The sequence below is a fragment of the Schistocerca americana genome, chromosome 2, assembly GCF_021461395.2.
Source record: "Schistocerca americana isolate TAMUIC-IGC-003095 chromosome 2, iqSchAmer2.1, whole genome shotgun sequence".
NCBI lineage: Eukaryota > Metazoa > Arthropoda > Insecta > Orthoptera > Acrididae > Schistocerca > Schistocerca americana.
The window spans coordinates 397,463,977-397,491,332 of record NC_060120.1 but is presented as its reverse complement, the minus strand read 5'-3'; the positions used below and the strand labels follow the sequence as shown (position 1 = coordinate 397,491,332).

Genomic DNA, 27,356 nt, shown 5'->3' with positions numbered 1-27,356 from the left:
AGGTACAAAACCAGATGCAGTTCCAGCATGCAAGACAATAATTCTTGTGTCCTTTCCCACCGGAACAGCAGAACTTCTTCATATACTGTCATCTGCCCAGTGTCTTCTGACAGACTGTCCAGCAGTTACCCAGGTTTCATTGAGCCACATAATGTCTTCAAATGGCACTTTAACTATAGTTCTTAAAAATCAAAAACGCCATGCTAAGAATCTTCTCTTTTCATTATAATTTTCTGTGCATTAATTTTTTTAAACCAAACTGAGGGCTCTAACAACTGTTTTCTGCCACTGAATAACTCTGCCTCCCAAAGAGAAACGGACAGTTTTTTAACTGTTGAATGTTCTTTTCTCTCATAATATCCATGCATGTGGCGATGAACAGCATGTTATGGAAAAGAGTCCAGGTTTGTTACACATGGTTCTGTCCTCCTTTCCAGGTGGCTGCAGTTTGGGTGAACCAGGCTCTTCCCCTTCTGCACAGTATTTCTCCTTACAAATTTTGACGACAGTATTTTTGCATATCTTTAAAGCTTCTGCTGTCCATTCAGATTCCTTCATTAGAGGAAATAGAGTTGCACCATTGTCTCTCCCTTTATCAAAAAATTTCCACACTGAGCCCACAAACTGACGTGCCTGACCGTGCAAAACTTGAGTGGATCACTGAACTTTCCATTTAGCAGCCACACTTTTTTGCATGCTTCCACTACAAGCTTTAGACATTCTTTGGTACAAAGTAAACTTGCCACACAGAGAAACAACACAATGAAGCGGACTGCAACTGTTTACATTACTGGCTGCAAGTGTTATGTACAAATGGCTGCAGAGGCTGCTGCTTGCAGTAGCAGAGAGATTTGACAATGGTGAACGCAACAGGAGGCTCAGCTAACCGCATTCTGTGATTGGTAGCGGCCCTGTGAACAGCTAGATGTCAATCACTTTGTCATTCTGATCTAGGTATAGATGCAAGATTTGTGCGTAAATCTCCCAACCACTACCACTATCACTACCTCCTCCATTTGAGTCACAAGCATCACCTATTCCATCCAGGCAGGGCTACCTGTGAAAGAAGTCATGTGATCTAGAAACTGAGCTGTGACACTGTGCTTTGTTCAACATGGGCATGGCAATCAATAAGTTGTCTGTCCGTATGAATGGCCTCTGACAAACTGTGGCCAAGAAACAGCTGGACCACCCAGTTTCTGAGCACACTGCCCAACACAACATCCTTCATTTTAATGACTGCTTCACAGCGTGCACCATCTGGATCATTTCTACCAACACCAGCTCTTCTGAACTGTCCAGGTGGGAACTCTCCCTGCAATATATCCTTTTCTCCTGCAACCTTCATGGCCTCAATCTCCGTTAGTCATTGTCCTTCCCTGTTCCCACTCCACAGCCTTCTATTCCACAAGTATACCCACAGTCTTTTTACTTTGCTCCTTTTCTGCTCACCACCACCACCACCATCACCACCACCACCACCACGACATAACCTGTTGACTGCACCTATTCACCTAGCTGCCCTATCCTCTCTCCACCTCGTCCATGTATGCTCCCACAAATGGCACTTTACTGTCCCCCATCTGTATTTTGCTCTCCCTCCCGCTCCCTGCTCTAGCTTCCTTGCACCCAGACTGCTTCTCCCATTATGCATAGGCGCTTGCAGTTTGGCCCCAGCAGCCAGAGACAGTGGCCGAGTATGTGAGCTGCATTTGCATGAATGTGTGTGTGTTGCCAATATTGGAAGGACGTCTTCTAGCTGAGCTCTTATGTGTTTAGTAGTCGTTTTGTTGTGCCTGTCTGTGACTCAACATCTTCGCTATATAGTGAGTAGTGATCTATCCTTTTCAGTACATTGTCATTATAGCCCTTATAGGGGCATTTAAACCATTATTCTTCCTGCATTCAATACACGAATAGGATGGAAAGAAGCCATAATAAGTGGTACAGTAGGAAGTACCCTCTGCCATGCACTTCACAGTAGTTTCCAGAGTATAGATGTAGAAGTAGATGAACTTATACTGTCACAATCGTTCTTATAATCCCTTCAGTGAGTAGATCATCAGTACTGCAGTCACTGCTTTCTTTTTCTGATCATCGTAGTTAGCAGTTGTCTCCAACAACACTGATGATCAGTCTCTCTGTGTTAATCTTGAGAATGTCTGCCAACATGCCAGGTTCAGTTACTCATTTAAGCATAATTGTGTCATTCAATAAAAGTTTTTGTTGAAATGGTCTAGTACTGTGAGATTCTGTATTCAGGTTCTTTATTAGGTATTGAGATCATGTAGTGGAATGGCCTTTATATTGACATACAATAGCAATCACTGTATTAATTACTGTTCACATTGCATGTACAAATAATTTATCATATAGTATCCTGTTGTTCACAATTGTAATCAAAATCCTAAAACTCAATTTGTACACTGCTAGTATCCAAGAATTCTCTTAAACTGTAGAATGGATTTTTTATTAACCATTTATACAACTTACTTTCAAACGTATGTTGGTTGCAGAATGTGGCAGTTTATTAAAACCTTGCAAACAGTTCACTTTGTGAGAGCTGCCCGTTTTTATCAGCCTGTGCCTAAGAATGTCAATGCTCTACTTGTTTCTGTCGTCATGACAGTGTATGTTTCCGTGCTATCAAACTCTGCTATGTTGTTTTTTGCATGTATCACTGATATATCCCCCCCATGAACCATGGACCTTGCCGTTGGTGGGGAGGCTTGCGTGCCTCAGCGATACAGATAGCCGTACCGTAGGTGCAACCACAACGGAGGGGTATCTTTTGAGAGGCCAGACAAACGTGTGGTTCCTGAAGAGGGGCAGCAGCCTTTTCAGTAGTTGCAAGGGCAACAGTCTGGATGATTGACTGATGTGGCCTTGTAACAATAACCAAAACGGCCTTGCTGTGCTGGTACTGCGAACGGCTGAAAGCAAGGGGAAACTACAGCCGTAATTTTTCCCGAGGGCATGCAGCTTTACTGTATGATTAAATGATGATGGCATCCTCTTGGGTAAAATATTCCGGAGGTAAAATAGTCCCCCATTCGGATCTCCGGGCGGGGACTACTCAGGAGGATGTCGTTATCAGGAGAAAGAAAACTGGCGTTCTACGGATCGGAGCATGGAATGTCAGATCCCTTAATCGGGTAGGTAGGTTAGAAAATTTAAAAAGGGAAATGGATAGGTTGAAGTTAGATATAGTGGGAATTAGTGAAGTTCGGTGGCAGGAGGAACAAGACTTCTGGTCAGGTGACTACAGGGTTATAAACACAAAATCAAATAGGGGTAATGCAGGAGTAGGTTTAATAATGAATAGGAAAATAGGAATGCGGGTAAGCTACTACAAACAGCATAGTGAATGCATTATTGTGGCCAAGATAGATACGAAGCCCACACCTACTACAGTAGTACAAGTTTATATACCAACTAGCTCTGCAGATGACGAAGAAATTGAAGAAATGTATGATGAAATAAAAGAAATTATTCAGATAGTGAAGGGAGACGAAAATTTAATACTCATGGGTGACTGGAATTCGAGTGTAGGAAAAGGGAGAGAAGGAAACATAGTCGGTGAATATGGATTGGGGCTAAGAAATGAAAGAGGAAGCCGCCTGGTAGAATTTTGCACAGAGCACAACATAATCATAGCTAACACTTGGTTTAAGAATCATGAAAGAAGGTTGTATACATGGAAGAACCCTGGAGATACTAAAAGGTATCAGATAGATTATATAATGGTAAGACAGAGATTTAGGAACCGGGTTTTAAATTGTAAGACATTTCCAGGGGCAGATGTGGACTCTGACCACAATCTATTGGTTATGACCTGTAGATTAAAACTGAAGAAACTGCAAAAAGGTGGGAATTTAAGGAGATGGGACCTGGATAAACTGAAAGAACCAGAGGTTGTACAGAGTTCCAGGGAGAGCATAAGGGAGCAATTGACAGGAATGGGGGAAAGAAATACGGTAGAAGAAGAATGGGTAGCTTTGAGGGATGAAGTAGTGAAGGCAGCAGAGGATCAAGTAGGTAAAAAGACAAGGGCTGGTAGAAATCCTTGGGTAACAGAAGAAATATTGAATTTAATTGATGAAAGGAGAAAATATAAAAATGCAGTAAATGAAGCAGGCAAAAAGGAATACAAACGTCTCAAAAATGAGCTCGACAGGAAGTGCAAAATGGCTAAGCAGGGATGGCTAGAGGACGAACGTAAGGATGTAGAGGCTTATCTCACTAGGGGTAAGATAGATACTGCCTACAGGGAAATTAAAGAGACCTTTGGAGATAAGAGAACGACTTGTATGAATATCAAGAGCTCAGATGGAAACCCAGTTCTAAGCAAAGAAGGGAAAGCAGAAAGGTGGAAGGAGTATATAGAGGGTCTATACAAGGGCGATGTGCTTGAGGACAATATTATGGAAATGGAAGAGGATGTAGATGAAGATGAAATGGGAGATACGATACTGCGTGAAGAGTTTGACAGAGCACTGAAAGACCTGAGTCGAAACAAGGGCCCCGGAGTAGACAACATTCCATTGGAACTACTGATGGCCTTGGGAGAGCCAGTCCTGACAAAACTCTACCATCTGGTGAGCAAGATGTATGAAACAGGCGAAATACCCTCAGACTTCAAGAAGAATATAATAATTCCAATCCCAAAGAAAGCAGGTGTTGACAGATGTGAAAATTACCGAACTATCAGTTTAATAAGTCACAGCTGCAAAATACTAACACGAATTCTATACAGACGAATGGAAAAACTAGTAGAAGCCAACCTCGGGGAAGATCAGTTTGGATTCCGTAGAAACACTGGAACACTTGAGGCAATACTGACCTTACGACTTATCTTAGAAGAAAGATTAAGGAAAGGCAAACCTACGTTTCTAGCATTTGTAGACTTAGAGAAAGCTTTTGACAATGTTGACTGGAATACTCTCTTTCAAATTCTAAAGGTGGCAGGGGTAAAATACAGGGAGCGAAAGGCTATTTACAATTTGTACAGAAACCAGATGGCAGTTATAAGAGTCGAGGGACATGAAAGGGAAGCAGTGGTTGGGAAGGGAGTAAGACAGGGTTGTAGCCTCTCCTCGATGTTGTTCAATCTGTATATTGAGCAAGCAGTAAAGGAAACAAAAGAAAAATTCGGAGTGGGTATTAAAATCCATGGAGAAGAAATAAAAACTTTGAGGTTCGCCGATGACATTGTAATTCTGTCAGAAACAGCAAAGGACTTGGAAGAGCAGTTGAATGGAATGGACAGTGTTTTGAAAGGAGGATATAAGATGAACACCAACAAAAGCAAAACGAGGATAATGGAATGTAGTCGAATTAAGTCGGGTGATGCTGAGGGAATTAGATTAGGAAATGAGACACTTAAAGTAGTAAAGGAATTTTGCTATTTGGGGAGCAAAATAACTGATGATGCTCAAAGTAGAGAGGATATAAAATGTAGGCTGGCAATGGCAAGGAAAGCTTTTCTGAAGAAGAGAAATTTGTTAACATCGAGTATAGATTTAAGTGTCAGGAAATCATTTCTGAAAGTATTTGTATGGAGTTTAGCCATGTATGGAAGTGAAACATGGACGATAAATAGTTTGGACAAGAAGAGAATAGAAGCATTCGAAATGTGGTGTTACAGAAGAATGCTGAAGATTAGATGGGTAGATCACATAACTAATGAAGTATTGAACAGGATTGGGGAGAAGAGAAGTTTGTGGCACAACTTGACCAGAAGACGGGATCGGTTGGTAGGACATGTTCTGAGGCATCAAGGGATCACCAATTTAGTATTGGAGGGCAGCGTGGAGGGTAAAAATCGTAGAGGGAGACCAAGAGATGAATACACTAAGCAGATTCAGAAGGATGTAGATTGCAGTAGGTACTGGGAGATGAAGAAGCTTGCACAGGATAGAGTAGCATGGAGAGCTGCATCAAACCAGTCTCAGGACTGAAGACCACAACAACAACAACACTGATACATAGATATCAAACTTTATCACTGTCATTATTTTGATCTTAGTGAATAAATGGCAGCAGTGCTCCCTTGGACAAACCTTACACTGTATCCTTAGCACCTTTTTTTTTTGAATCAATAATACATCACTTGACATGACGTGAGTGACCCCATAACAATAGCTCATAAGATATGTGAGATTAAAAAAGTCCAAAGTAAGTTACCCTAAGATATACATTTCTCACTAGATTAGATAATTTCCAAATGAGATAGGACAACCTTGGTATCTTTCTGCAGACATAATTAATACAGTTTAGTTTGGAATATGTATTCCAGGCAATTTTACAGTTTTTGTTTCTATGCCTTTAGCTAGTCCGAGCAGCACCTTTTGAGTTTTCTCTGGGTTGCACTGTAGTTTATTGGATGGGAACCAGTTTTGTGTTAAGTAGAGAGTGTCCTGTGATTTCTGACGTAACCTTAACCTATCTCAGTCTGTGGTGATTAAGTTGTGTTGTCCACATAGCATATGATGCCTGTACGTATGTACGTTGTGCCAAATGTGATCTAAACATACGATGTAGCGTTACCCTCTGGGAGGAATTTTGAAATTGACCGTGTGTTAACCTAATGGATAGAGGGTATTGAACATGAAATTCATGCTATGGCAGTTAGTAGGAAGCAGAAAGACTTTAATTTTGTAAGAAATGAAAGCAATAAAGTTTCATCAAATGAAATAATAAATGGTCGCCAGCCTAATTAGGCATAATAATGTGAAAACATTCTTTCAGTGGATTTAAATATACTCTTGCAAAAGGGACTTTCATAAATTCTTTCTTAGTAAAGTCCAGTGAACACACACAACCTTTAATTAATTCAACCTTTAATTAATTCAGCACAATATGTTCTCAAAGACCTCACGAGATTAAGTGGCACTCTACTGTGGAAATGTTCCAGATTTCAATGGCAAAAACTGAATTGAAATTAATCTTTTCCTACCAGCAAAGATTAAAGTGGGGCCCTTAAACTGTCCCTTACTTTATAAGCAACTACGCACACATTACAGAAACAATTTGCATCACATAAATGCTGAGTTACAACCCCACTTAAGTTTATTTTGTCCTCAATGCTTTATAACAATTTACACTAGCAATATTCTTATTTAGCTTCAGAAATAAATTCAAGGTAAAGTAAAATTTCTGTTAGGTTTATCATTATGTGCCTTTTTCATTGCTTGGTAAGCAAGTGATTTAATTATCAAAATTTATACTCTTTAGCACTAAAATTTGGCACAGCCAGAGTAGTAGCAATTCAAAGCGAAATAAAGCTTTTTAACAAGGTTAAAATAATGTGTCTCTCTCTTTATGTATGAAACAAATGATTTAACTAGCAACTTATATGTACTTTAAAACTGAAACTGAGGCATATTTAAATAGAAACAAATTTGCATTTCTTCATAAACAGGATACTCAGTCTTTAGCACTTGTAGGTTGGTTGGTTGGTTTGGGGGATTAAAGGGACCAGACTGCGACGGTCATCGGTCCCAGCACTTGTAGGATAGGACCCTGTTTGGTATCATGAAGAGGACAGTTTCAAAGTTCAAACACAAATTTTGCAACACTTGAATTATTATTGGAAAAGCAACACAAGCACACTGGTTTATACTGGCACACATATCTGTTTTCCAAAGTAGATGAAGCAGTGGCGCAATAGAGGTGGCAAGCACGTGGTGGTTATCAGGCCTCCTCCTGGCAGTTTTAAACTCTATTTAATTCTTCTTGGCGATGTATTCATCATCTTTAGAGACTTTCCAAGTTTGAGAGCACTGTTTTACAGCCGGAACCACATCCGAGGCCATTCCATCATAGATTTGGTTTCAGAATGCCTCACGTGGCACCTGCGGTATTGACTGTGCGACTACTGGCCACTGACTGCCTAGTGTGCTCTCTCTCTCTTACCGCACAGATTGACCGCCACTTCCACATTTTGTCGCACGACAAGCCTCTTTCGTAATGGAGGAGATTCCCTACGTCTTTTCTATTTCACAATACAAGATCCCTAAGCATGAACCAGTTTTCTACATAAAATTTTGTTGTTACCAAAGACATATTTTATAAAATTTCATTATTTAAACACACTGTTAAATATTTACAAAGTATATATCACAAATTTCCACTTCCCTCTAACAATTCAAAGATCTTAACTCTACAGAATAAATACTTCATAATAAAATTACACTGTACCAATTACTCACAATCAATAATGGTGTTACAAGCAGATAACAGACTGAAGCCCAACATAATGTGGCAAATCGTTGATTGCAACAATGAAGAAGAACGGTCTGGGGATAGAGCCCTAAAGCACACCAGATGTGACTGTCTTCAGGGAAGAATGCCTATTTTGAATTTGGACAAATTGCCTCATATTATTTAGATAAGAATTAATTGTTTCTAATACTGTGTAATTTATTCCATAATACTGTATTTTGGCTAGTAATATGTCATAGGGAATACAGTCAAAAGCCGTACTCAAATTGCATAACTCGAGAGACTGCATTGTTATTTTCAAATGCAGTTAGTGACTAGTTAACAACTCCAAGGACTGCAGAAGTGCTATTTTTTTCCTTGTCAAAAACCTTGCTGTCTACTACAAAGAAGATTATGTTTTACAAAGTAGTTACTAAGCTGTAAGTGAAAAATTGCTTCAGGTATTTTGGAAAAGATTGTAACAATAGACACTGGCCTTTAGTTCCCAGGGAGCTCTTTTTGTATGTAGGTATAACTTGTGAAATTTTGACTGGGTGAGAGAAAACTTCAAGTTAAAGGCATTTACTCATAATAAAAGCAAATGGTTTCCACATAAAGAGTATTGTCATTTTTACTGTACAGCTACGTAGCTAGTAGCAGTCCGTGCTTTTCAAGTTAGAAAATTTTGAAACAGCATTTGCTATATCAATGGGTGTGACTAGATCCCACTGGATTTCCTGTCCTCTTGGAAGCTAATCAGCAAGTATACCGGTTGGTTAATTTTAGATCTTAATTTATTTCCTCTAGTAGCAAAGTATTTGTTGAGCTCTTCTGGCTCAAGCAAAGTCTTTAGTTTGGGTAGAAGTGGATTCTTGTGTTACGATATACCAGGCAGCCGAACATGTGTCCAGAGCTCCTTGTACGTAATTTTTATAGGAAATTTTTGGGCAAGTTTCATTTCAGCTTTATAATGTTTTTCACATTTCAGATGAGCTTTATAAGAAATGTCATGTTTGCAGTTATTTTTATACACCTTGTATAGTGAAATCATCTTTACCCTGATTCTAACAAGGATCCCAGGTGTGCCATTTAAGCTTTTTACCTTTTCTGCTTGGCTTAGAACTGTTTATTCTCAATGGTGAGCAAGAATACCATAAACCAATATATAACAACAAAAATAATCAATTATTGATAATATAATATAAATGGATAGATAAACAATCTACTCACCAAGCAGCAGCACAAAAGATTTTAAATTTTACAGGCTTTCAGATCCAGTGGCACCTTCTTCTGGCACAAAAGTTGACGGGCAAGGAAGAGGGGTGAAGGAAAAGGACTGGAGAGGTTTAGGGAAAGGGGCTCAATTCAGAAAAGTCACCCAGAACCCCAAGTTAGGGGAGACTTACCAGATGGGATGAGAAGAAAGACAATCAGTCTTTCCTTCTCATCTCATTCCAGAAGAAGGAGCCACTGGCCCCAAAAGTTTTTAAACTTTAAATCCTTTTGTGTGTGTGTGATTGTGTGGGTGGGTGCGTGCGTGCGTGCGTGCGTGCGTGCGTGCGTGCGCGTTTCCCTGCCACCGATTGGTGAGTAGGTCTTCTATCTACCCGTTTATACAGGGTGTTACAAAAAGGTACGGCCAAACTTTCAGGAAACATTCCTCACACACAAATAAAGAAAAGATGTTATGTGGACATGTGTCTGGAAACACTTAATTTCCATGTTAGAGCTCATTTCAGTTTCGTCAGTACGTACAGGTAATGTTGACGTCGGTGCTTGTGTTGACATGCGACTCATTGCTCTACAGTACTAGCATCAAGCACATCAGTACGTAGCATCAACAGGTTAGTGTTCATCACGAACGTGGTTTTGCAGTCAGTGCAATGTTTACAAATGTGGAGTTGGCAGATGCCCATTTGATGTATGGATTAGCACGGGGCAATAGCCATGGCACGGTACGTTTGTATCGAGACAGATTTCCAGAACGAAGGTGTCCCGACAGGAAGATGTTCGAAGCAATTGATCAGCGTCTTAGGGAGCACGGAACATTCCAGCCTATGGCTCGCGACTGGGGAAGACCTAGAACGACGAGGACACCTGCAATGGACAAGGCAATTCTTCGTGCAGTTGACGATAACCCTAATGTCAGCATCAGAGAAGTTGCTGCTGTACAAGGTAACGTTGACCATGTCACTGTATGGAGAGTGCTACGGGAGAACCAGTTGTCTCTGTACCATGTACAGCATGTGCAGGCACTATCAGCAGCTGATTGGCCTCCACGGGTACACTTCTGCGAATGGTTCATCCAACAATGTGTCAATGCTCATTTCAGTGCAAATGTTCTCTTTACAGATGAGGCTTCATTCCAACGTGATCAAATTGTAAATTTTCACAATCAACATGTGTGGGCTGACGAGAATCCGCATGCAATTTTGCAATCATGTCATCAACACAGATTTTCTGTGAACGTTTGGGCAGGCATTGTTGGTGATGTCTTGATTGGGCCCCATGTTCTTCCACCTACGCTCAATGGAGCATGTCATCATGATTTTATACGGGATACTCTACCTGTGCTGCTAGAACATGTGCCTTTACAAGTACGACACAACATGTGGTTCCTGCACGATGGGGCTCCTGCACATTTCAGTCGAAGTGTTCGTATGCTTCTCAACAACAGATTCGGTGACCGATGGATTGGTAGAGGTGGACCAATTCCATGGCCTCCACGCTCTCCTGACCTCAACCCTCTTGACTTTCATTTATGGGGGCATTTGAAAGCTCTTGTCTACGCAACCCCGGTACCAAATGTAGGGACTCTTCGTGCTCGTATTGTGGACGGCTGTGATACAATACGCCATTCTCCAGGGCTGCATCAGCGCATCAGGGATTCCATGCGACGGAGGGTAGATGCATGTATCCTCGCTAACGGAGGACACTTTGAACATTTCCTGTAACAAAATGTTTGAAGTCATGCTGGTACGTTCTGTTGCTGTGTGTTTCCATTTCATGATTAATGTGATTTGAAGAGAAGTAATAAAATGAGCTCTAATATGGAAAGTAAGCGTTTCCGGACACATGTCCACATAACATATTTTCTTTCTTTGTGTGTGAGGAATGTTTCCTGAAAGTTTGGCCGTACCTTTATGTAACACCCTGTATTATACATCAATATATCTCTTAAAGAAATTATTAAAGAGTGTTTCAACAGGTGATTTATCTGCGTCATATTCATAAATAAAGTCCCAGTTTGCATTTCTAAGGCAGTGAATAACTTAATACTTTTCTCTTTCTGACCTCTAACGCATATTGTGCTTGGCGTATTATTTGCAGTCACATAATCATTATCTGGCTCTGCACAGTTGTATGTGAGTAGTAGATCATCATGATCGGTAAAATGTTTATCTTCTATTGTATGGGTCTCTTGAGAAATTAACTATAACATTATCTAAAGAGGCATTCCCTTGTGTTGGGCAATTATTAGGCTCACAGTATACAGTGTTAAAAGTCTCTGTTTATACCTGTGGGGAAGCAGAACATTCATCAGTATGTATGCATTTATTAGCTATTAGTTTTAGATTGTTTAATTCTTTGTTTCTCTGGGCCATTATTAATTGTTGCAGACACGTCACCACCATTAAAGCAACAGTTCATACAAACTCTATTGCTACATTTTCTAAACTTTGAAGGGAAAAAAGGGCTGCTAACATATTTGTCATTCTCTGTACAAACGTAGAGTTGTTTTTTAAAATTAATGGAACTATGTGCTAAGGATAAGTGGATAGTAAAGTCTCCTTAGTGGAAGTAAAAGAGAGAGCAAAAACTCAATAGATACCCATGGAAAAAGTTGGGATCCCAGTTTGTTTAAGTAAGGATTTTGTGCATGTTTACAACTGTGGCTGTAAGATGGCTCACAATATGGTATCTGTAAAATGTGTGAACTGCAAAAAAGTTTTCTTAACAGGAGTGTTCATTATTTGTTTTGTTTCTGTGACATTAGTATCACAATTCAAATTTTACATTGCCACTAATTTTCATATTACATTTTAGGTTATACATAATTTGTTGATACTAGAATATGCAAGCAATCAGAAGAAAGTTCTTGACTCACTTCGATATTTGGCTATGATGGATCCTGTGTACAAAGGTGGTTCGAAGGATATGCCTCTTGAAAGTATTGTAAGTGAATTTCTTTCTAAATTGACACTGATAATTAGTGTTAAAAATGTTAACAGCATAGGAAAAGATTGCTACTCACTGTAATGGTGAATTTTTGATGCTACAACTCTTGTCAGTCTAGTCCCTTTACGTTCTACCAGACATTAATCTTCTGTCCCCCTCACCCGTAACCTGCTGAGCCCCCCCCCCCCCCCCCCCCCCCCCCGCACCACCCCTCCCCCCCTGCTGCCCTCCAGGTTGCTGCTTCTGTTCTGCATGACAGTCGCATTCTGGCCTGAGCTGCCGGAGTGGCAGTCATATGTGCTTGTGTGAATGAATCTGTGTGTGTTTCCTTTTCTGATGGAGGCTGTGGCCAAAAGCTAATGTGTAAGGATCGTTTCGTTGTGCGTTTATGCAACTCGACATGTCATATTTACGGTGAGTGGCAATCTATTTTTTCCATGTAGTGTTATATTCCAACCTGGAGTTTCTATTGTTTCATTAAATATGTTTATAAATAGTAGAAGAATGTGGACATTTCACTGGTATGAAAGAAACGATGTCTGTCAAATTCCTGTTGATACTGATTACCTACACAACCTTTTTACACATATAGATCAAATTGGAAATGTGTAATTCAAAAACCTGTCCGAACCATGCAAATATTTCAGCCCCTACACATTCAATACACTTCTGTATGCTAATTTTTGGTGTAAAGTGGAATGTGCCTAATGTAGTAATGGAATGCAGATTTTAAGATTTAATTAATAATTCATTGTATAATGTGGAAAATAGCTTATACTGTACTACTGTATCACAGTATACTTTAGTTATTCAGGACTCTACAAGGATGCTACTTTTAACACAAAGCCCTGACAATGCTGTTAAGCGGAGCAAAACCGAGAAAAGACGTTCAGTGCAACAGTGAGGGTGTGGAGGTAAAACCATGGTGCTCTGTGCAACAGCAAAGAAGTTACTTCCAGTGTCGGTACATCAGATGGCATGGTTCATTTGTGAGCGCTCTGTTTGTTGCTGTTTCTCTTTTTCCATTATTACTGATGTGCGGCCGCACGCTGGGGCATTGTTGTCCACCTGCGAACACGCTTCTGCAATCTGCTCAGCGGAAGAGGTGGATAGTGTCCTGTTACACAATAGGTTTACCCGGAAAGGTCAAGCATTCCAAAGAAATGCACTACCTACGTTATTTTTTGCCAGTTTCAGTTAACTAGTAGCACTTTAAGTGATCACATGATGTTGAACAAACAGTGTGTGCCACTAACTAGTAACAAAAAGATTAAGTTAATTGAGGCAAAAAAGAAAGACAAACTCTCTGTGTGCGAAATAATTTTGTGTTTAAAATGTGGCAAGACACAAGTTTATGATACTGTGAGGCGAGTGGATGAAAGGGCATGGGAAAATGAAAAGAAAGGTGAAGAAGAGAGGAAATGAAGAAATTAACAAGATAGTGTGGGAATGGTTCATAAGTGCGCAGGCAAAAAACTTACCTTTGTCTGGACCTATGTTGCAGAGTGAGACTCTGAAAGTCACTAAAGATTTTGGAAACATGGTGTTTAATCCGTCCACAGGATGGCTGGACAGTTTCAAAGCTAGGCACAATGTTGTATGGAATGAAGTGTGTGGGTAAGATAAGAATGTGCAGGAAAGTGCAGCAATGGAATGGAAGACAATACTGTAGAACATAATTGTGAATTATGACCCGAAAGATGTGTTCAGTGCTGATGAAACAGGACTGTTTAATTGCGCGCTGCCTGCGAAATCTCTAGTAATTTGAAGATAAAAGTGCACTGGCAGAAAAACATCCGAGGAAAGACTCACAGTATTGCTATGTGGAAATATGTTAGGTGAAATGGGGAAGCCACGGGTTTTTGGAAAGCCGGCAAAACTGCATTATTTCAAAAACATTGACAACAGTAAGCTTTTAGCTACATGGCGAAGCAACAAAAAGGCATAAGTGGTGGGTAATCTTATGGAAAAAGGGCTGTGGTCTTTAATGCCAAAATGAAAAGAAAGAAAGTTGCCAAGTTTTCCTTTTTCTAGACAATGCAACCTGCCAGCAGTGTCAAGTTACCAAATGTGAAATTGACTTCGTTCCCCTCAGGTTCTACCAGCCTCTCACAACCCATGGACCGAGGACTTAACATACAACTGAAGTTTCCAATATTGGTGATTATTGGTGCAGTCTCTTATTATTAGACTGAAGAAGCTGGAAGTGCATTTGCTCTTGCATAGTCAGTTTCTGTTCTGGATGCAGTAGATTGGATTGACTTGGCAGTAAGACATAAAAGCTGAAACTTTTACCAAGTGCTTCAACAAAGTGGATTTAGAGGTCAAGAACAAGACACTTCTGGGGCTATCGCAGCCCAAGAAAATGCAGCAGCAGTTGCAGAATTAATTAAAATGTGAAATATTTGATGTAGTGCAGGTGACTACATTTGAAGTGATGACTTCTGTTCACTCACTCCACTTTTACTTCAGCAACAGACTGAATAGAAATTTGCAATGCAGAAGATCATCAGGAAGAAAGAAAGGAGGAAGAAGAAGAAGAGCAAAATGATGCTCCTAGCAAAATTAATATGCATGAAGAAGCTGTTGCATGCCTAAACAATGTTAAGCACTTTGCAGCACACACAAAATTTCCCAAGCTGTTGGAACAATTGCATAGTGCAAAAAACTGCATAGAAAAACAATTTTGAACAGAAAATTCAAACAGGTTTCCCTCCTTGATGTGTGGCGAAAAAAGTGAAATGTAAAGCAAATAAACATTGGAATAGTGTATACGTTCATACAGCAATAAACATATTTAAAGTTGGAGTAAAAATACAGAAATGCCATATTATTTATCAGTTAGTGTGTTAATGTAGTGTTCTGTGGTACAGTACACAGCAAAAGAACACCTACTGTGCAAGAGTGAAGGTAAATACATGCATAGTTCCAAATTTATGCTTTTATGCATGATACCCGACGAATTTTATGTAGCCTAGTGAGTTTTGTGTAGTTGGGAATCTTGTTGAATTTGGAAAATTGCTTTAGTCCGTTGCGATTCTGTTTTGTGCAGGTTTTACTGTATAACAGTTTCCAACATACCATTGTGAAACGAAATTTTACAATATAAAACATTTTGGATACGTTCACAAAAAGCCACACTGGGAAAAGAAAAACATGGGAAACTGATGTGAAGATGGCCTTATTTTTACAGTTTACAATCTCGGGGTAAGTTATAAACTGAGACAGTAAGTGGATAATGTTCCACAGACTTCTAACAAAGAATACAAATTTCAGAGCAAGTATTCACTTCAGGTTTATGCTACTACTTGGTATTTTAATGTGGTCACTGATTTATAAAACTCATTACTTTGGTTGACATTTTTATACACACTGCAATTGATTACTTTGCATATATTTAATTTTTGAAGAAATTAACTTTATTATAAGCTGTGTTTACTTTCAGCTTGCCTTAACTGTCAACAACTTCACAAAACATTTTTGTAAAATATGTTATTTATACGTTTATTTGATTCATTACTGCCAAGTTTGCTCAATTTGAAATCACATTTCTCCATTTTCCCCCATTGACTTTCACCAAATGATATTATTGTCTTTGCTGTTCATAATATTCTGTGCTCTGTTCTATTTTTCAGGCAGATTTCTTACAGCCTCGTTTTCTTGGGGTGCTCATTTACTTGGACAATAGTTTGGCAGCAGAACATGTTTCTGATACAGAAAAAAAGAAAGCACTGCAGTCTTTACCCATGCTTATTAGACTAATGGGAACAAAGTATATTACATTAGCTCGCTTCAAAGTGCTTACAAGCCTGCGAATTGCCCTGAGGCTTAATTATAGCAATTTCCCGGAGCTGACTGTTGCAGCGTGGGATGCATATGTTCATTGGTACTAACTTATTACTATTAAAGTTAGTTGGTAATTGAGTGAAATAATCGGTTATTATGAGAGAGATGTATGTCGTCAAGAGGAACATCATCTTTTATTTTCAGGTTACTAGAGAAAGATGAACTCAATGAGTATCATATATTTGTACCTGAAGAACAGGTTACTAATGTTATGTAATGTTTTCTGCCAGTACTTACTATTTTGATAAAGTTTGTTTTACACATTCAATAATGCGCAGTGAATCCACTGGTGAAATTCTGTGTCTTGGGTCCCCTCTCCCCTTTCTCTCCCCCCCCCCCCCCCCTCCCTTTTTCATATGAATATGTTAATTCATATATGAAGACTTTCAACATTAATCTGTAATGCTACTTCCTAAGTATGGCATATGAAACCTTTTGTGGCCCACAAAGTTGCACCCCTCCAAGGCACCTGAGATCCTCAACCCATTTTCAGATCTGGGTTCATTGAGGAATGTTCATAATCTGGACTCAAGACCAATACTCATTGTCCTCATTTCATCACAGCCTTAGACTTTTCATGTATCTATTTCACCTGGTCTTGAGCTCAGTGTGCCAGCTTTTGGGATAGCGACTTCCACCTCTCTGATGGCTACATAAAAACTTCAATCCATTTAAACCGTATTTTTGATCAACAGTAACTCCACTTCAATACCTACTATCCCTTCCACATTGGAAAGTCTCTCCTGTACATTGTGTCTGAAAGTCCCTGTACGCATATGCCAAAATGTTATTTTTACAATATATTAGGGTACTTACACATAAAAACTATGTAATCAGTATATTTGTGCTTGTGCCATCATGCCTTACACAGAGATGTGTGTGTCTCCATATCCTCCTTGAGATCTTGCAGAGTATCTTGGGAAGTAAGCTTTGAAAGATTTCCTCAAACCCAATCATAATTCTTCATTAGTTTTCTACGACAATGATAAATTGGGGCTTCATTATTCCCCATAATGAGTTGTATGGGATGTTAACATCCAGGCTATGTGATGGCCATTTTGATGGGGACTAGATGTGTTGCTGAACTGTGTCCAGTCCAGTAGCCTTGAAATTGTTCATCAAGGACTTCATGGTATGGGATCCTGACTTGCATACAATCCAAATAATGTTAAATGGAATAAAGTTCAGATACAATTCCGTTGGAGATACTTTACCTGATACAGAATTGTTTCAGTTAGTTGCAGCACAATGAGCCTAGAGCAATTTTTGTTAACACTGTTTGTTATGCAGTGTTGACATTGAAGTAGTTGTTGTTGTTTTGTTGTTGTTGTAGCTGCTTGTTGTTCTGTAATGTAATCAGGATATGATCTTGCCAGTAGCTTACCTGGACCTTGTAAGTTTTTAATGACGATATGTCAATGTTCTACTCTAAACAAAGACACCAATAATGCTGGTTAGCTGTGCTCTCAAAATAACATAAACAGGTATTAAATGTAACTTCTTCAAAATGAGAGAGAGAGAGAGAGAGAGAGAGAGAGAGAGAGAACCCTATACCTAATTTGAAATATTTTCTACAGTGTGTCTTTCTTCAGACTGGATGCCCTCTAGAGCATGCAATTTTAATTGAATATTATAGTCTACAAGATGTGTTGTGAGTGCATACAAACTAAAATTATTAATGGTCTTATAATAATGTTAGTTTTAAAATATTTCCATGACATTATGTGAAATCTTGTAAGTATGTGACTGTTACAAACTGCAGGCTCGTAAACTGACATTTTCAATCAAGAACAACTTTATGATGCAGACATAAATCGACTAATGTTTGAATGAGGTTATGTTGACCGAGGTCCAAGCTAACTGCCTGACGTCTGCGATTTGTTTCTTTCGACCACTATTTACCGTTGTCGCCACCTATCGGCAAATGGCGGAAGCAAAGTTGTACACCTTGTATTGTTGCCCTCGTGTTCTTCTAAGGGTAGCGCTACTTTCCCAATCTTGGAGAGCAGCAACTGTGATGGGAGGCGCATGTACCATGTTCAGTACAGACACTTTGCAACTGTGACATTAGTTTTCAGCAGGAGTCAGCCGCAGTGGCAGCATTATCCTGAAGGTGACATACAGCTGGATCACCAAAATAATGAATCAATCTGATTTTAGGATCTGGCAGTAAACCCAGAGAGACTTCAAGACTTGTTGTACTGGGAAAGCTCACAAGGTCACAACAAGGATGGGTCCCCTCTTACTGACATCTAAATGCCTGCACAACTCCACATTGTCTGCCTGCAATTGTACAATCTGATTTAACGAGGTGTGGACCATATCTGTAGTGGTAACCTTGTCTACCTCCAGTCTGTCCATTACATAGCCTATGTTACTATGAAAGGAACTAACATTGATATCACAGTCACATTTCTTGACACGGAATACACCTGATTCTTACGTCCGAGCTCTAACCAAGAGCATTCCCTACACTCCATGGCATATTGTTCAGGCCTTGTACACTTGAAATAAATCGAGTGATGACTGGGTGCATGATGTACTATGCTACAAGAAGTTACATTGCATACACCTAACTGGGCACAAGCTGCCATCTGTTTCCATCTTTAAAATAACTTAATTCACTGACAACATCCCCTTTTAACACTCGAACTTCCTGTCCAGTGCTCCAGTCCACCCACTTAGACTTGGTTTGTTCAATCCTATCAAATGACATAATAGTTAATGTAGTGACGTAACAAGACTGTTACGCCACTTGAGGTAGCCGATTGAAAGAAAGGCACGCGTACACACACGCCGACTGGCGTCAATTCTGGAACAGGATAACTATTGAATGGTAGCAAGAAAAGTACGTAGCTGCTTTATACTTAACTTTTATTATGTGATGAATACAGCGTTCTTCTTGAGACATTTATACTATAACTCTCAAAGTAGGTAAGGCTAATGGCGCCTTGCTAGTTCGTAGCCATTAACTTAGCTGAAGGCTATTCTGTCTCTCGGCTAATGAGAGAGAAAGGCTTCGTACATCTAGTCGCTAGCTAGGTCGTCCGTCCAACTGGGGCGAGTGCTTGTTCGTATCACGAGACCTGCCTTGTGGTGGCGCTAGGTCTGCGATCACACAGTGGCGACACGCGGGTCCGACATGTACTAAATGGACCGCGGCCGATTTAATCTACCACCTAGCAAGTGTGGTGTCTGGCGGTGACACCACATTCCTCCCCCGCAAATCGGCGAACGGTCGTGAGATAAGGCTTCCGCCCGCCGTGGGGAAGACCCCATGTTGACGTATGCGATGAGGTGGGGAGCCTAACAACAGGCGAGGCTGTGCCACCCGCACCCGGCCATTCGGTCCGAGGGGAGCTAGGAAACACCTGAAAACCTAGTCCAGGGTGCACGTCAACATGCGGTGTATGCGCCCGTAAAGAGAGAGGAGGGGCCGAAGGGTCGACCTCCATTGCGTCGGGGTAGCCGACACGCGATGACATCATGTGGTCCGGAGCGGGCAAGAGTTCCATGGCGGAGGACAGCTGGTCACGGGAAGCGATCGGCGGCGCGTGACCCTGGGAGGCGCTTGGCGGCTGCAGCGAAGCGTCGAATGCGGGCGGCGCCGGCCGGAGGACCGGCGGCGGCGTCGCGTCGCCATGGGGCAAAATGGAAGGCATCGTCGGTAACACCTGGGGATGAGGCGAGCCAGTAGATGGGTCCCCAGGGCGCTGACCGGACGGCACCGTCGCTGAAAGCAGACGGGGAGCGGCAGAACCCGTGCGACAACAGAGGCGCAGCTGATTGAGATGCCGACGCACCTCACCAGAGGCCCCCAAAACCAAATACATCGCGCGGCCGAGGCAGCGAAGAATGCGCCCTGCGAGCCAACGCCGTGAACCTCGATAGTTGCGATAAAATACAACGTCGCCTGGAGCAAAAGCAGGAGTCTGCCACTGCAAAGGAACCTGATGCGGCGGATGCAGCAAAGACAACAAGGTGCGATGAGGACGACCGTGGAGCAACTCAGCCGGCGAGTGACCATCTCGGGGCTGAGAGCGATACGAAGACAAAAAGAGCAACAATGCGTCCTCCCGAGAATGCGACTCTTTCAATTTCAACATCTGTGACTTGAAAGTCCGGACCAATCGTTCAGCGGCACCGTTTGACTGAGGCGAAAACGGCGCGGATGTCAGATGTTGAATACCATTGGCCTGGCAGAATGACTGAAATTCTGCGGACATGAATTGTGGGCCATTGTCGGAAACAATAGTCTGCGGAAGACCTTCAATACAAAAGATAGCAGACAACGCTTTGATGGTGGCGGAGGACGTCGTGGAAGACATCCGGACAACAAAAGGAAAATTACTGAAGGCGTCGACCAGAACCAACCATCGAGCATTCCAGAATGGACCAGCAAAATCAATGTGCAAGCGTTGCCAAGGGGAAGTGGCTTTCGGCCATGCAAAGACTTTCCGCGGCGGTGCGGAGTGTTGTTCGGCACACGCCATGCAAGAAGAACACATATTCGTAATCGCAGCATCGATTCCGAACCAAGTGCAGTGCTGACGAGCTAGTTGTTTCGTTCGCACTATACCCTAATGTCCTTGGTGAAGAAGCCGTAAGACAGAGGACTGTAACGAACGTGGGACCACGACTCTTGACTGATCATTATCAGAACGCAACAACAAGACACCACGTCGAACAAAAAGTCTCTCCTTGTGAGCAAAAAATCGGCGAACCAACGGATCCTCGATCCGAGACTTTGACAAAGGCCATTGCGTAGCAACAAAACGTAAAACAGTAGCAAGGACAGGGTCAGCAGCTGTGGCTGTAGCTACACGACGAAAATCAATCGGAAACGATTCGACCACTTCATCGGTTTCCGAATCAATGAACAGGCAAGCAAGTTCGGAAGAATCGAATGCTTTATCCTCAGCATCCGGCAAACGGGACAACACATCAGCGTTGCCGTGCATAGCAGTGGACCGATACAAGATATCGTAGCGGTACTGCGAGAGGAAAATAGACCAGCGAATGAATTTCTGCGCTGTACGCGGAGGCACAGGCTTGTTCGGATGAAAAAGCGATGTCAAAGGTTTGTGGTCTGTGATGATGGTGAAGTGACGACCATACAAGAAATCATGGAACTTAGTAACACCAAACACGAGAGCCAAAGCTTCTTTCTCTATCTGCGAGTAATTTCTTTGCGCAGACGAGAGCAATTTGGACGCAAAGGCAATAGGGCGATCATGGGAGCCAACTTTGTGGATGCATCTACCATCAACAAAAGGGGTTTCTGGGGATCGAAAGGCGTGAGGCAAGTATTTGAAAGCAACGCCGATTTCAACTGGCGAAAGGCGCGTACACATTCCGTCGTCCAGACGAACGGAACAGCTTTACGGCGTAAGCGATGAAGCGGAGCTGAAATGGAAGAGGCATTGCGCACAAATTGATGATAATAGTTAATTTTACCCAACACACTCTGTAGCTGTTTCACATTGCGAGGGGAACATTGCGCGCTCTGAAAAATTTCGGTTGCGCGTTTACTTTCAGTTTCAAATGTGCTTCATAGTTCTTAGCACAACCAAGGCCCGGTGCAAAAATGTCTGCAAATTCATCACATAGCCGAGAAACACTGTCTGTAGACACAGTCTGATTCACTGATAGGACCTGATGTACAATAGACATGTGAAACAACTGAAATAAATCTAAACCAAACAAGTTCACTGCAGTAGAAGAACGAAGAACGTAAAATGACACAAGTTTTGTTTGTCCCTTGTATGTTGCAAGAAGGCTGCACTGTCCTAACACAGGAATTTTCTGTCCTGAAAATGTGGTTAGCTTAACATTTGCGGCACGGAGGTTTGCCCAGTTGTTTGTACGTGTCGTGATTGAGCAATGAAACAGCAGCTCCGGTATCGAGCTGGAATAGTATGACCTTGCCATGAAAGTCCAAATCTACAAAAAGTTTATTGTCCTGCTGACGACAAGAGCGACTGGTTTGTGCAATTTGAACAGACACTGGTACAGAATCACTTGCTAATTGACGTGATTTCCGGCGACGTCGACGCACACTGTTTGTGGGACGAACACAGTCACTGTTAGAGAAAGTGTCACTGGACGAAGTGGAATTAACTACATGAATGTCCATGGGCGAAGGTCCACGAGCCCAAGTGTCCTTGGTTCGATTCCGGCGCGAAGCAAAGGGCCTGGAATGATTAAGAGTATCTGATCTGAGCTTTTTCTGGCAAACACTTTGAACATGTCCTTTCCGATTGCAGAAGAAGCAAATAGCTAGGCGTGACGGGCAATGTTCACGCGAATGTCTAGTAGCACACCGCGGGCATGATTTCACTGCATTTGTGTGCTGGCGCGGCACACGTGGCTTAGAGCGCGGCGGCAGCTGAGTCGAATTGCGCGAGGCCCGGTTACCGGGTCGCGCAGCGCGTCCAGCGGGCCGGTTAATGTTACACACTGCTGGCGAAGTGTCAAAAGATTCCTGAGCACAGTCAAGTGTGTCTTGTCTATCCAATATGTCTATCACTTGTTGAAGGGAGGGATTAACTAGTTTCAATATTTGCTCCCGTATGCGAACATCAGAAACGTTCTGTGCAATTGCATCACGCACCATTGTATCTGAATAAGAAAGACCACTGTCACAGTCAAAAGAACACTCCCTAGTAAGTCCTTGCAATGTTGCTACCCACTCCCTATTAGTTTGACCGGCCGTATGTTTTGTACGAAAGAACGTATACCGTTTTGCAACCACATTAACTGTTTCTTTGAAATAGGCATCTAAAGCAGACAAAATTTCCTCGTAGGACAGAGTTGCTACGTCGCGTCGGGGAAACAATTTCACTATCACACGGTAGGTGGACACACCGACACAAGAAAGCAAAAACGGCTGCCGCTCATTACCTTGAATTCTGTAGGCGGCGAGATGGAAGGCGAATTGACGGGACCACTCTTGCCAGGACTCGTGGGTTGCATCAAAGGGTCGGAATTGAGGTGCAACAGCATGTTGTGGCTGCGGTAGCGATGAAGCGGCGGCGGCCGCATCGGTGTGCAGCGCACGTTGACCCTGGACGAGCTGTCCAAGAGCATCCAATAACGCTTGCGTCTGCTGATTCTGCAAGCGATAAAATTCGGACAGTACATCTGGAGAATGTGGCGAAGCCATGACACAAATAAATTAGGGCAAAGTAAAACACAAGATCCTTTGTAGACTCGTCACCAATCTGTAGTGACGCAACAAGACTGTTACGCCACTTGAGGTAGCCGATTGAAAGAAAGGCACGCGTACACACACGCCGACTGGCGTCAATTCTGGAACAGGATAACTATTGAATGGTAGCAAGAAAAGTACGTAGCTGCTTTATACTTAACTTTTATTATGTGATGAATACAGCGTTCTTCTTGAGACATTTATACTATAACTCTCAAAGTAGGTAAGGCTAATGGCGCCTTGCTAGTTCGTAGCCATTAACTTAGCTGAAGGCTATTCTGTCTCTCGGCTAATGAGAGAGAAAGGCTTCGTACATCTAGTCGCTAGCTAGGTCGTCCGTCCAACTGGGGCGAGTGCTTGTTCGTATCACGAGACCTGCCTTGTGGTGGCGCTAGGTCTGTGATCACACAGTGGCGACACGCGGGTCCGACATGTACTAAATGGACCGCGGCCGATTTAATCTACCACCTAGCAAGTGTGGTGTCTGGCGGTGACACCACAGTTAATCTCCACTCACCATGTTAAAATGAAGCTGCAGATCATTGCTCCATGAATTCACCCCTTGGTACTGCCTCTTCTGATACAGAAACAAAGCAATGTTACCAATGATGCCACCACTGTAATGGTGTTGCTAGCATGAATGAATGACTTCTACTGGCTAGTGTGTCCGCTTCTGCCTAGAATGATGTTGGTGGGAACTGTGGGATAAGAGTGTCCAATACCATGGTGAACATGTAATCGGGAAAGCTCCCTCAGTATCAGTGTTCTTTATTCAGCATAACTTCCATACAAGAGATCAATGTCTGTGTCAAGATGGCAGATAGGGTTGTCAAGGCAGTGTCATGCTACCTCAGCATAACACACCAGCAGCATTTATGACCCCGTAGCAGCATGTTTGTATGCTGAGGCAGCAGGTTGCTGTTACAGTGGAATAGCAGGGGCCAGTGAAGTGTCCTTGCTGGTGCGAGGATGACGTCAGGTCAGCAGCCTGTGAGATTATGCAGCTTTGAACAACCGCTGCAAATGCTGCTAGCTGATCTCCCGGAGTGTCAGATGATGGCATCCTAAAAGTGTCTTCCACTTAGCAGCACTGGCTTGAGACCTGGAACTATAAGGTCTAGCTGGCAGTTCATTGACAGGCAGCTTCACCTAGCTGATGTCTACTCGGTGAGGATGAAGCGATTTGGCCCCACATTGGACCATTGGATGCCATGGAGACAGTCATGGTGTCAGCCGTAGTTGGAAGTGCAAGAACAAGTGCTGTTAATGATGGAGTGGGGAGCGTTTATTGTCAGTTTGGCAGGCTGTAGTGTGACAGGAGCCTCCTCCATATCACATAGGTGGCTGTGGCTATCCTATCAAAGCACAGCATTGTGCCATGGTGTTTGGAAACACAGCTCACTACTATGGCAAACAGCTGCATTTTGGAATGCTACGCTAGCATTAGTTTTAGCATTCAGGTGCAAAATTTTGCAGGTGGCTCGTCTGCACACTTCTAGGCTGGATATTTAGTTTGGGAATTGGCTTATGCTTCAGCATAGTTCATGCAATCTCCTATAAACTGTTGCAAGTTTTCTTGTGATCTCATACATGGACTAAAATTATAGTCATGCTTGAATTGTTTTAAAAATATTGTTGCAGTGGAAAAATGTGCAAACTGCCACAGAGCAGCAAGAAATGGTTGACAGTGTGAAGACTGCCTAGGTTTTTTCATATTGGGTTATGTGAAGCGGTAAGCTAGACTGGAGTTGTGGCTAACCATCGGCACTGTAGTAGTTATGCTCATCACTACACGATTAGAAAAGCAGCAGTTGGTTTTAAAACTTACTTCTGATCTGACAGTACTACAAACAGAGCTGTAGCAGTCAAGAACTACTGTTAGCAGCAATGTTTTTAAGGATAGGGTGAGTGACTGAACAGTAAGAAAACCCACCAAAATCAGTCAACTGTTTAGGAAAAGCTGCAAGTTTGCTATCTTTAATCCAGACATCTCCAACAGTTTTACTCCTCAGGAAACTGTGTACAGACCAACTAAGGAGTTCAGGCACTCTCACATGAGACATGAAAAAAAGTTGAAGTTAAGGCTAGTAATAGTCAGAAGGTTGAAAACCCCAAAAATATCTACCCTTCTCCTATCTTTCTCATGGCTACGAACTGGAGTGGTGAGTTCAGACATCCAAAGCTGGAGGCTATTGAGTTTTACCAATACTCTTACACCTTGAACTCTGTGCACATTTTAGAAACTGTCATGATGCCCAGTGTGTGAAGATAGTATATTTCAGGAATAAGGAATAATACAATGCTAATTATTTGTATAGAATTTTTTTTCGCCTGACTGTTGAACTCTGAGACAGTTTGTTATTTGTACTGTGTTTTTACACGGATGCTTTACAGTATATTGAATTTTATGTTCTAGTTTGGATGCTGCTGCCTTAGGAGCACTTTTGAGCACTGTTTTCATCTCTCTTCTGCCACTTCTGGACACTTTACCACAAGAAGTACTTACCATTTTCCGGTATCTCATAATAGAAAGACAGGATGATTTGTGGCAGAGCTTTAGAGATTTATATTTTGTGCCTGACAGACAAGATCTGAAATTTGTCCATGAAGCAGTGAAGAAGTTTTCTAATAGGAACAGGTTAGTGATGGAGTCAACCCAAAAGAAACATCCATCTTGCTAAACCTTAAATTATAGTTTTGAAAATTTGTTTCTGTTAATGATGTTAAATTTATTCATTACTTTTCTTATAGCAATAATCTATTTCCTAAACTATTTGTAGTTTGTTATAACAATTAAAATTCTTTTCTGCATAATGTGAGATTGTATTTAAGAGTGTCATAAGGCAATGTTCTGTAACTCTACTTAAAGACACACTTCACTTGGGAAATTTGAAAAAAGTTTAACATGTACACATCCACTTGTATTTAAGTTGAAGCATTAGAGGTTCAACAGGTCACTTGGATATATTGGAATGTAGTAGCACTTTTTTAAGGAATTAGGATAATGTGCACCTTCCTTGAAGTTTTAATTCTTTTTTAAAATTTCGTCCATGATGTTTTCTTCAGTGAGGTACTTCCCTTTTTCCACCCCCATCCCCCTCCTCCACCCCCAACTTCCAACTCCCAACAGTTACGCTGCTTAAATATTTACTCATATTATTCTTAGTAGTTGCAAACAATTTGTTTATTGTTGTGCATTTTTTGTTTTCTTGACCCAATAACTGAGTTATTTGGTTTAAAGTGTGTGCTATAGCAGCTTCATTTCTTCCACTGATATTTCAGCCATATACTCATTGGCCATTTCCCAAGTGAACAAACTGACTGAAGTTGTAGCGTTGCGTCGTTTATTTACACATATAGCTTGGACCACATTACCCAAAGATATTTACTAGGTTGGAAACAAATTGAATTGTGTACACCTTGTAACTGATTGAGGAATGGCATCCACTGTCAAACATTTGAGTTCTGTTTGGATGTAGAAATGTTGATCAGCATAACATTGTAATGACATTTGTGAAGGCTAATGAAAGGATCAAACTCCAAAATGTGTCCCATCTGAAATCATCGTTCCCATTTGTTAAATTCTTCTACAAGATCAGTTGTCCCTGAGATGTTTATACTTCCTTCAGATCAGGTGCTTTGATCAACAACTTACAGAATGACATCTGTACTAGAAAGGTAGCACAAGATTTTTCAGGAGCTGTAATTAATGTGGAGCATGGCTACATTGGGAGTTGGCTTAAACCGTGCAAAAGAGAATAGGAACAGTCTTCCATTGATGCTGATATTTAAAGTAAAATTAAAAATTTGTGATGAAAATAGTTATCATTAATGGAAATATATAATACCTGTAAAATACTGCTGAAATTTTTAGCAATTTTGGATACACGGCCTAGTCAAAACAATGTACATTATA

At 41.5% G+C, this 27,356-nt stretch overlaps 1 protein-coding gene across 1 annotated transcript in view; it reads left to right on the top strand.

Moving 5' to 3' along the window:
- LOC124594989 (serine/threonine-protein kinase ATR) overlaps positions 1 to 27,356 on the top strand; it is a 353,179-nt gene that overhangs the window by 162,014 nt on the left and 163,809 nt on the right. Inside the window, exons 17-19 of the mRNA XM_047133527.1 lie at positions 12,253 to 12,381; positions 16,020 to 16,270; positions 25,857 to 26,078. Of these exons, the coding sequence (XP_046989483.1) occupies positions 12,253 to 12,381; positions 16,020 to 16,270; positions 25,857 to 26,078 (602 nt within the window). The remainder of the gene's footprint in view (positions 1 to 12,252; positions 12,382 to 16,019; positions 16,271 to 25,856; positions 26,079 to 27,356) is intronic.